Source organism: Chelon labrosus (assembly GCF_963514085.1).
Source record: "Chelon labrosus genome assembly, chromosome: 12".
NCBI classification, from domain to species: domain Eukaryota; kingdom Metazoa; phylum Chordata; class Actinopteri; order Mugiliformes; family Mugilidae; genus Chelon; species Chelon labrosus.
The window spans coordinates 13,791,345-13,802,055 of record NC_140345.1 but is presented as its reverse complement, the minus strand read 5'-3'; the positions used below and the strand labels follow the sequence as shown (position 1 = coordinate 13,802,055).

General features: G+C 39.1%; 1 protein-coding gene across 2 annotated transcripts; it reads right to left on the bottom strand.

The window, feature by feature from the left end:
* Window positions 1-1,449: 1,449 nt before the first annotated feature.
* LOC311497427 (uncharacterized protein) lies at window positions 1,450-10,711 on the bottom strand. Of its 2 annotated transcripts, XM_084557735.1 has the most exons (22): window positions 10,685-10,711; window positions 9,941-10,003; window positions 9,429-9,812; window positions 9,056-9,343; window positions 8,673-8,966; window positions 6,539-6,919; window positions 5,436-5,726; window positions 5,059-5,352; window positions 4,670-4,705; window positions 4,229-4,567; window positions 3,840-4,130; window positions 3,658-3,754; window positions 3,518-3,565; window positions 3,152-3,178; window positions 3,004-3,048; window positions 2,893-2,919; window positions 2,764-2,808; window positions 2,649-2,675; window positions 2,512-2,550; window positions 2,347-2,412; window positions 2,214-2,247; window positions 1,450-1,763 (listed from the first exon to the last, which is right to left on the bottom strand). In XM_084557735.1, the coding sequence occupies exons 2-22, from the start codon at window positions 9,984-9,986 to the stop codon at window positions 1,737-1,739; spliced, it is 3,126 nt and encodes a 1,041-aa protein (XP_084413861.1). In that variant the 5' UTR covers window positions 9,987-10,003; window positions 10,685-10,711; the 3' UTR covers window positions 1,450-1,736. The 2 variants fall into 2 exon arrangements, with proteins under 2 accessions (XP_084413861.1, XP_084413860.1); XM_084557734.1 differs by lacking the exon at window positions 10,685-10,711 and having other exon boundaries at window positions 9,429-10,143.

The following is a 10,711-nucleotide window of genomic DNA, read 5'->3' as shown; positions in this document are numbered from 1 at the left end:
TGACCTCAAAGGACATTAAATGCATGGTTGAACTGTATTTCTAGTGCAATACTTGGTGCAACTCCCATTGGAGTTTGTTTTTTATTCATGATATTCATGAATGTCAACTTCCCCACGGGGATAAATAAAGTCCTATCTTATCTTAAAGAAGCTTAGGAACAGGTGGTCAGAAAAGTCACTCCTTTGGGGATGGGTAGCACAGTCTGGAGAAATGACTGACGCACATTACAGTGTTGGTGTTGTTTCTAAAGGAGGAGAAGGAAATCATAATGTCATTTTTCTTTCTGTGCTTACCATTTCAGTTTTGATTTAAAACACTGACAAACACAATACCTCAGGGTAATTGTGACACCTTCAAAGGCAAAGAACATTTCATTACTATTACATTTTCATTTGACATCAGGGGGTTTCTGTCTACGCTGGAATTAAGAGAAAGTAGAAAAAGGAAGTTTGAAAAATGCGCTTCAGCAAATAAGCGAACATCTACCCTTTACCCTTTTTTGCAACCCAATGCGGCCATCCTCAGTTGTACTGAGATGTTTCTAAAGATGTATTTCAGTTGAGGAATAAAAGTTCTTACCTGGAAACTTATTTCCAAATGGACCTCTAGTATGGTCCAGATAGTTCAGATGCCTTTAAAAGAAAACTGTCTTTTTAATGAAGCATATCTAGATACATGATAAACCAGATAAGCATATACACTTTAATGTCTCTAATGTCTGTAGATTGACTCTTGAATCTTTGTTTCTTCTGCACACATACGGTATAAACTAAATACAGCAGAGCCCCGCAAAATGATTCAGTCACTAACACGTCGAATTGCACAAGGATATGAACGTCAGTGCATCAACAGAAATGTAACACTTTCATTTTTCCCTTTACCTACAATACATTTCTTTTTACTTGCGCACGTGCCCATGAGTACAGTCAAATAGCTTTTGCATTTGTTAATTTAATTTGCACATCCATTTACAAATATTTAGATGGATTTGCATGAGCCAGCCTGACCTGGGATGACTTGTTGTTTAAAGGCGGTATGGTTGGCTCATAGAATTTAGTATGATTATTGCAGGTTGTTGATTCAGATTTATTTCTCAGTGGTCCCGGAGAGAAGAGGGAATTTGCAAGCAACCGTGTACCCCTATCTAATGGACCGTCTGTGTAGCAAGCAGCTCGTGCACTCTTCAGCCGACTGAACGAAAACGAATGAGCAAATATAACTGAACATTAAAACTTGTGACTGGAGTTTCTTCAGTTTTCTTGAGAGCTACCATTGTTTTCAAATCTCCTATGATAATGTGGTATTGGAAAAAAGGATGTCATCCTGCAGGTCTAGTGTCTATGATTGTTGTTTTCCCATAACTGTGATAGTAGTTATAAACTTTTAACATCATAAACAATACAAACAAGAGGTGAAATGATAAAAAAAAAAACATATTTATTATGTTTGAGTTTAAATTTTGAATCATAGTGACAGCCATGGCATTTTGCTTTATTTGATGTAAGAAGTTTAAATGAAGCTTAGCAGGATTAGATTAGGAAGACGGTCTCCTGCCTCTCTCTCTCTCTCTCTCTCTCTCTCTCTCTCTCTCTCTTCCTGATTGAAATCAAATTTAAATGCACAGCACAGTACGTCTGAATGTGAAGAAGCATGAAAATGCAAGAAACTGGAAGCATGCGATCTTTTTTTTTTTCTTGAGATTTCCAAAGATGCCTTGAAGACGTCTTCTAGGAGCTCACATGTTGGAATACAGTTGGTAGTCCTGCAGTAAATACAAGGGATAAAATGTTAGTTGGTTACAATCTCAAGTAACTTTCTGGAGCTTGCTCATTTATTCAGCACACACAAACAAAATACAGCTACAACAAAAAAAAACAAAAACAAAACAAAAAAAAATTTCTCACAGCAGCCTTGGCATGCTACTCGCACTCCGCGTAAACTACAGTTTGTAAGTAGAGTAATTCTGTACTTATAGGATCATGTTCATTAATACACAGGATTAGATGTTACAGTCCCTTGTGCCAAGATCCCAGGCAAAACACATTTAGAGGCCCTGTCTAACTGAGAAACCCTAACAAACCTACGGCCAAGTGATATGACGATTAACCTACAATCTAAATGAACTAAGTAAATGCTGCTGGCTTGTAGGCCCACAGATGTATTATTGACCAAGTCTAAAGTTAATCTATTGGCCCTCGCCACCACTACTCACCTCAGGCCGGGCAGAGCAAGGCTGCTTCCGGTTACTGGATTGGAGCATGAAAGGAATCACGATATTAATATACAAGTAAAGACAATTGTATGTCATGTAAAGTAACATGAGAACAGGTGATCAGAAAACCCACTTCTTCGGAGATGGAAAGCGCGGCTTGGAGAAATTGGTGTCAGAGATTACAGCGTTGGCGTTGTTTCTGTAGGAGGAGAGGGAAATCAGAACATGAGTTTCTGCCTGTGCTGGCTGTTACAGTAGGACCATGTGATGAAGTGGACGAACACTGAGAAACACTTACAAATAGCCCACACTGTAGTCCGCAGCGTTGTCTTGGCGTCTGTAAGAGCAGAGAAAATATAATTTATATTATGTTTTTGACTGATATCTGATCTTTCTATCTACGCTGGAATTAACAGAAGAGATTTAAAACGTTACCTTGAAAATCTGCTCCAGAATGAATTTCTGAAATAATAAAAAAAAAAGGCAAATAAAAAAAATTAAACTGTTTATTCATTCACATCTAAATCCAGCAGCACTAAAGAACGCGTACCTGGGTCTCCTCTCATTTTGCCACCCGACACGATCATCCTCTCTTCTGCTTAACAAAAAGGTAGAGTTGTAGCTCTGAAATGTTTCATTTGAGGATCACAAGTCCATATTTGCTTTAGAATGATTTTACCTGGAAAATCTGCTCCAGAAGGACCTCCTGTATGTTAAGCGCAGCATTATTTCTGAGTGCATTTGTCTAATTATTATTTTTATTAAAAAAAAAAAAGAGCTGTTGACATACCGTTTTTCCGGCCTGGGGGGTCTCTCCCTGTCTTCACGGTGTCTCCTGGACATTTTGATGGACATATATTTTTTTTAAGTGAGACAAGATAAAAAGGTAATATACATCTAAATACATCTAAAAGAAAATTGTCTCAAATAAAGTTTACCTGGACAATCTATCCCACAGTGATCTCCTGAAAGTTTCAAGTGCAGAGGCAGATATTTACAGTGTTATTATTATTATTCATTTATTTATTTTTTTGTTGGAAATATAAGGTCAGCGACAAGTAAAACTTATAGATAGCATAACAGACCGAAGTCATGTTTGCACAAACTGATTGCTATCAGATTGGCATCACAAAGAATTGATTCATGCAAGGGGTTGTGACGTGATAAAAAGAATACAATGCGGCAATTTGAACCATTTGCTGATACAGCTCACTGTGTACCATCACAACCTCCTTCTTATGTGCAATATTTGGCACATGTTTGACACAAGTCATCATCATGCACATGTATTTTTAATCACGTGCCTTTTCTCCGGCCGAGGTGGTGGTCTCATAGAGTCGTCAGTGTGCCTCCTACAGGTCAGGAAAAAAAAGCATATTTTCAAGTCAACATAAAGTCCAGTGATGATTCCTTAACATTGCAAACTGATATATTTTTACTCTACCTTCTCCTTTGGATGAAGACTCCTAACACTGCAACTAAGATGATTAAGATCAGGACTCCAAGTGAGACTGCAATAGCTGGAGCATAACTCAGAGATTCTGGTGATGTAAAAAGAAAACACACAGCTCAACAGGTGTAATATTTGCATTACATATACAGTGTAGATGAACTTTGAGCTCTAACCCTTCACATTCAGTGGGACTGTGCTGGCTTGTTGATTGTCATGCCTAAAGGTGGCAGTACAGGTTAGGTTTCTGACTCCTCCAGCAGCCTTGAAAGTGATCGTTGAAGTCGTCTGCCAGACGCCTCGAGACATCAAGGCGTGTGAGACCTCACTGGTGCTGCTGGGGACACTCCATGAAAACTGGGGAGCATGTGATGGACATGTGTGTGTAACCGAACACGATACAGTCAGAGATGAACCGGCATCCACTTCTGCTGGGACTGTGGTCATCACTGGTTTTCCTGGGGAAGCTGAGCATGGAAAACAAAAAGATAACAAAAGCTTAGGAAGCAAACAATCAAATCATTTGGCATATTTCAATATGGACAGTTAGCAGTTACTACCAGACCTTTCATTACAATAAAAACACAGCTGTTGTTGAATCTGTATTGGTCATCTCTTCGTTCAGCATGGAAACAGAAAGGCCCGTTATCAAAGGGTTTAATGTCATCAATCTCCAGTGAGCAGTCCCCCTCATTCAAATTTCCCAACATTCTGGTTCGGCCCTTAAAATGGTCAAGTACATTACTCTGCCCATTATGGTAGACAATCCCCCCCCTTTTTTTGGACCAAATGCCTCGGGTCATAGGCTCTTCCAGTTCATGCTGGAAACTGCAGGGAATCACGACACATGAGTGGGGCAGGGCGCTGAATCTGAAAGGAACATCGGCCGCCAGAACATGGTACGCTGTAAACAGAAGACAGAAAAAATGAATTCTCTTGTGATGTGACATGACAGAGGGATGAGTATTTTTATTTTTTTTTTTAAAAAAGAGAGGAATACACCCACTGTCATTTTCACGGGGATCAACTGGCTTTTCATACTCTGGAAAAAAAAAAAAAAAAAGACAGTAATAGTTTAGTAATTAAATCTTCTTCATTGAGCATCATAATTGCTCTAAACAACAAATTGTCATTTTGGCACTATGGATTAAACAACCAGGTTAAGCTACTGATATCTTCAGATAAGATTTAAAGTCTCAACTATGTGTGGGATGATTGTTTTTTTTTTGGGAAGCCCCTCTGCCCATTTCTCTCATTGTGCTATAGCTAACTGAGAAGCTAACTGCTTCATATTCAAAATGCAGATATGACTAATCTCCACCAAGAAACTAAGGAGCATCCTGTATCTTGTGTTAAACCGCTTAGTAAAGACTGTGTGCAACAATAGGAACTCACTTTTTATATGAAGAGTGGCTGAGTCCGAGGTCTCCCCAGTAACAAACTTAGCAGTGCAAGTCAAAGATTTACAATCATCATCCAAAGAGCCAATAAAAGTGAGATTTGATACTGTGGTGTATTTATTGTTGGGGATCATTTTGGTGTTTAATCGACTCTGCATGTCTTCGTAGTTCCACACGATGGCTGGAGTATTTTTCTTGCACTTGTAAGTAACGGAACAAATGACGCTCTTTGCAACACCCTCTGTTGTCTCGCCTGGTGGTTCAACCATTTTGATATCTTCGTATGGACCTGAGCAGAAATGTGACAGTGAGGCTCAGAGCTATGGACAACTTTTGTTCTAGTCAAAACGCAGCACCTGATTTTATACTCACATTGAACATTTAGTGGGCGCTCACTTGAAGCTTTCTGACCTCCATTTGGGTAGCTAACAGTACACTTCACATTCTGGTTCTCTTCTTCAACAGTCCAAGTTCGCTCTAATGTCCTTTCCCAAATCCCATCAGACACCCGAGTGTCCATCATACGGTCTTTTCCAGTTACACCGTGAAGGGTCAGGGTCGGGGGAGAAGGCAAACATGTATGGCGCACACTGCAGGACACTGTGCTCTGTTCTCCCACCCTGGGGATACCAGTGATGCTCAGCTGAGGTTCCTGTGCATGTTCTATCAAATCAAAACAATGAGAGAGAGCAGAAGTGAAACTGGAACTTCTGTTCTCGGAGTAAGTAATCACTGCTAATTACATTTAGTAATCACTACTCAAAAGAAAAAAATGACTCCACGTGTGTAGTATTGGTGAGTTTTAACTTGTGCAAAACTAAATACTGAAAGGGGAACTACTGTTTTTACAACCTGGACCTTATTTCTGGCATAAAATATGTTCGTTTACTCACCCATATAACTTTTGTGTCATTTGTAATCAGTCGGGAGACATTTAGATCTGCGTATATCTATATAGTGGGAGTGACTGGGGCACCGAAACGCAGCCTCTAAATAACGCATTATCTGCCGTGAAACTCGTTCATTTCACCAATATTTTGTTATCGTATTCTTGTGCTATTCCCCATTGAGTTCGGAGTTACCTGTTATTATCATCTGGGTCCTGTAGGTCAATCTACAGACCCCGGTTTCTTGGCAGATAATGCGTTATTTAGAGACTGCGTTTCGGTGCCCCAGTCACTCCCACTATATGGATATATGCAGATCTAAATATCTCCCGATTGACTGCAAATGACATAAAAGTTACATGGATGAGTAAATGATTGTATTTTATGCCAGAAATAAGGTACAGGTTGGAAAAAACAGTAGTTCCCCTTTAAAGAATTGTTGTCATGGATTTACCAAAAAAACATTTTTTCAAAAACAACCATGAAAGAAATATTAAATAAATGTCTTCACTGTGTTATAACCTAACTTTGGCTCAGTTTGTTCATTTGAATATTAACTGAAAAAATATGAAATGAATGAATGCTTACCTGAAACAATAAGTTGAGTGGTTTTATCATAAAACGAGTGGCCCTCCGTGTGGTAGGAGGTGATGGGGTTCTTATCTACCCATGGGTAGATGCGGTCCTGGTTGTGTGACATCTCCAGCCTCTCGATCTTAAGACTACAATTATTCTCTGCCACAGATCCAACCAAGCTGGTTATCCCATTGTATTTGCTAATAACATTGCTCGTTCTTTGGTTAAATACAGCTGGGTATTGATTACTCTGGTACAAGAACCATAAAACTTGGAGGTCAGAGGGCTTGTTGTTGTTGTAGGTGAATTTGCAGGGAATGACGATGCATGACCCTTTTAACCCTGTTAAGCTACCAGGAGTGGAGAAGGACCAACCACGAGAGAGCATATTTCCTGTTAAAAGAGGAAACATTTGAAGTAAAGTTGATGCTCTTTAAAACACGTCACAGACTATATTTCTGGTCTGTGCCTCTTTAAAATATATCTGTGTCTTTTTGGACTTATTATGTTGGGGGATATCAGAAAAAAACTGTGAACACAACACTGCCGTAAAAGTATGGTTTTGGTTGCCATAGCAAACAGTCCCATATTTAATTCATGTATGAAATGCAAAACATCATTAATTAGTTGTGTTTGTTTCCACGTGACAAATGTTCGTCTGATAGCTACCTTTCTTTGTGCTCTGTTTAGCTCTACAAATTTCAAAAGGGAATTATTTGGTTGATTATCTGCTGAATGGCACAACTTGTTTACAAGCTAGTTGCTAAGCTTTTCCATTTGCCAGGTAGAGTACAGCGGGTTTTGCCACTTTGTTGAAGTTTTAAAGAAAAACTACTTAGCTAGCTATGAGTCAGATGTGGCATCAGTAAAAGAATCAGCATTTATTTGCTTCAAATCCAACACGAGCTGTCCATTTCTAATTGTGATTTTTTCAAGCGCACATCTGACACATCAGAATAGAGTGTGTATAGGAAGCAGTAGGAGGAGGAATTTTCTGACCACTGAGACATGTATTAGGAAATGCATTCCGGACCAATCACAGCTATTATTGTCTGCGTCGCATCAATCTTTAAAGGGGAACTACTGTTTTTTACAACCTGGACCTTTTTTCTGGCATAAAATACGATAATTTACTCAACCATTTAACTTTGGTGTCATTTGGAGTCGTTTGGATGATATTTAGATCCGCGTATATCTATATAGTGGGAGTGACTAGGGCACCGCAATCTAAATAACGCATTATCTGCAGCGAAACTTGTTCATTTCACCGATATTTTATGATACACTAGTGCTATTCCCCGTTGAGACCGGAGTTACCTGTTATCATCATCTGGGGTCTGTAGGTCAATCTACAGACCCCAGATGATGTCTTATGACCTGGATGATGTCTTGTATATGATGGCTTGTTTACCTGTAATTTCCTGCTGCTATTCTTGGTAAACAACCTCAGAATCTGGAAAATATTTAGCCATATTGCAGAAAACTAGCAGTAGCAAATTACAGATTAACAAGCTGCGCTGGGTGCTCGCGGCGCTCAGAGATGACATCATACAGGTCAGAGGTTAATCTACAGATCCCGGATGATGATAACCTAACTCCGGACTCAACGGAGAATTGCACTAGGGTATCATAACAAAATATTGGTGAAATCAGCAGATATTTAGAGGCTGCGTTGCGGTGCCCCAGTCACTCCCACTATATGGATGGATGTACGTAGATCTAAATATCGTCCCAACAACAAAAAATGACACCAAAGTGAGTAAAGGATCATACCTTATGCCAGAAATAAGGTCCAGGCTGTAAAAAACAGTAGTTCCCCTTTAATTAAATTTCTGAGTGAGTGCACATCAGCCTACAACTGAGGGTACAGAGCTACGACGCAAAAGTATAAATCTAGCTTTAACCAAAACAGTTGAGTTGAAAAGAAAGGAAACTATGTCAATCATAGCTAGTCATATTAATTGATTATATTAAATTTGAAATTTGATTACACAAGACTGATAGATTCACAGTAGTAAGAGAGTATTAGTGAACTACATTTCATCAAATGCATTATGTTGCAGATGATGAAAAATGGCAGTCCTGACATGTGACTGTTATAGAAAGGTTTAGTTGTCAAATGATGATAATTATTATTTGCTCTTACTCTTTACTCGTAGCGTGATGCTCTTTTCCTGTCTCTGTCCATTAGAGAATAGTGCGTAGCATGTCAGAGATCTTCCATGGTCGTTGGCTGATGATGTGAACGTCAGTGTGGAGACAGTCCTCCACTGAGCCTCTACCTTGGTAGTATCAGTGGAGGCTGGCATGCTACCATAGTTCCATGTCAGAGTGGGTATGTGTTTAGAGCATGTGTATGTGGCAGTGCAGGTTACTTTGCTTGGTTGTCCCTCAAGAAATTCATTTGATGTAGGGCTGATAGTCAACGGTGAAATGGAACCTGAGATACAAAAGGTAAATATTCAAATTTTAGAGTTGACCTAAGACAAAATGAATAAATAAATAAATAAAAGAATATCCATTACATACATTCTGCGTTTATGGTGCTAGAGGCTCTTGCAGTGTGACCAGTACGGTATCGAACAGAGCACTGCACTCTTTGATGGTCATTCTCAATCACCAAAGTGGTCTTCAAGGTGGTTCTGAATTTGCCATCAGTCAGTTCAACAGGAGTAGGATCCTGGTTTGGATGTGGGATGTTGAGACTCAGAGTCGGGGGACTAGTGGGACAGGTGTGATAAACAGAGCATTGCACTGTCACGGTCTGTCCAACCTTCATGACTCCATAGATTTGAAGATCCGGGGGATCAGCCCTGTCTTCATGAAGGGAAAGTCAATAATTAATTAAATATTTAACAACAAAATAATTAAAAGCAATCCACAGTTCAAATTGGTAACATACCCACTACTTCAATCATCACAGTTGTATCATAGAATTCGTGGGTGCTTTTTCCAATACTCTCTGGATCCACCCAGGGATAAATCTTCTGTCTGTCGTGAGACCAGGTCACTGGTTCGATCTTTAGGCTGCATGTCTTCCCATACTGACGCCCATAGGCTTGTGTTTTTCCACGGAATATGTCAATGACATAAGTTGGGTACCAGCTGTCATAAACTAAAGGATATCCACGGCTCACATACTGGTACCAAACAACACGATCTGGTCTCTCAGGTGGATAATGACTGTAGTCAAACCTGCAAGGGATGACGAGGCAGGAACCCAGCAGTCCTTTGATATGGCCTGGCATCTTTACATGCCAAGCCATGGAGCAGATGAAAATATATCCTGAAAGAGGACAATTATGCCATGAACACATTAAAAAAATGTACTTATGGGTAAGCGTGTGTGTGGTACATCTATTTAAGTATACAGAATATGAAGTATATATGCTTAACATCGTAAAATTGCAGTACCTAGAATATAGACGCGCAGGACAAAAGGGCTTAATCCAGACATCATGTGAGAGCATCACACACCTAAAACATATAATATACATCAGCATCTTAGTATTAGACATTAAAACAATGTAATCAGAAAAGTGGACGACCCATCCAGCATGTAGTTCCAAACTTATAAGGGTGAGCTCAAAGTAATTGTAGGGGATTTTGATGCTACATGTTTCATGTCACATACATATATGATTCAAAAACTGTAATAACACATTGTATGTCCAAACATCATATCGTACTGAAATTTTTTTTAATGGATTTTTAAATATTAATCACAGAAACTGAAGTTTAAAACTACTGGCAGTCATCATTGTCAATAACTTGCAGACAATGCATAATACATTTTATATACGGATTAAGTAACGACATTTCTTTCCCCTACTCCAGGCAGCAGTAGGCACTGTGTCTCTGACACACTTAAGACAGCTTTTCTCCCATGGGAATCATCGGTTACAAAAGAGAGATAAGCGCAACATGCAAGAGTAAAAGTGTGACATTCGTGTTGTTTCCTGTGGTATAGTGACTTAATAGTTTCACATTTCTGAAAGAAAAAAGAAAAACACTACTTTTTTTAAACCAAAATTTGAAGTATTCACATTAATCTCTTGCTGATAAATGCACTTCAAATTCAATATTTTAAGTTGTAATATGCAGGGAAGCAGAAAAGTCTTTCTAATTATCCCTTTCTTAAAGATCAGAATGACTTACCCACACAGCTGAATGTTTAGGGAGAGT

Coding starts and splice junctions, on each gene's coding strand:
- LOC311497427 (XM_084557734.1), bottom strand. CDS start 10,044: ATGTCTAATACTAAGATGCTGATGTATATTATATGTTTTAGGTGTGTG. Junction 3,566..3,657: donor GTCTTCATCCAAAGGAGAAG/GTAGAGTAAAAA, acceptor CCTGACCTGTAG/GAGGCACACTGACGACTCTA. Junction 1,764..2,213: donor CTTGCTCTGCCCGGCCTGAG/GTGAGTAGTGGT, acceptor TATTTACTGCAG/GACTACCAACTGTATTCCAA.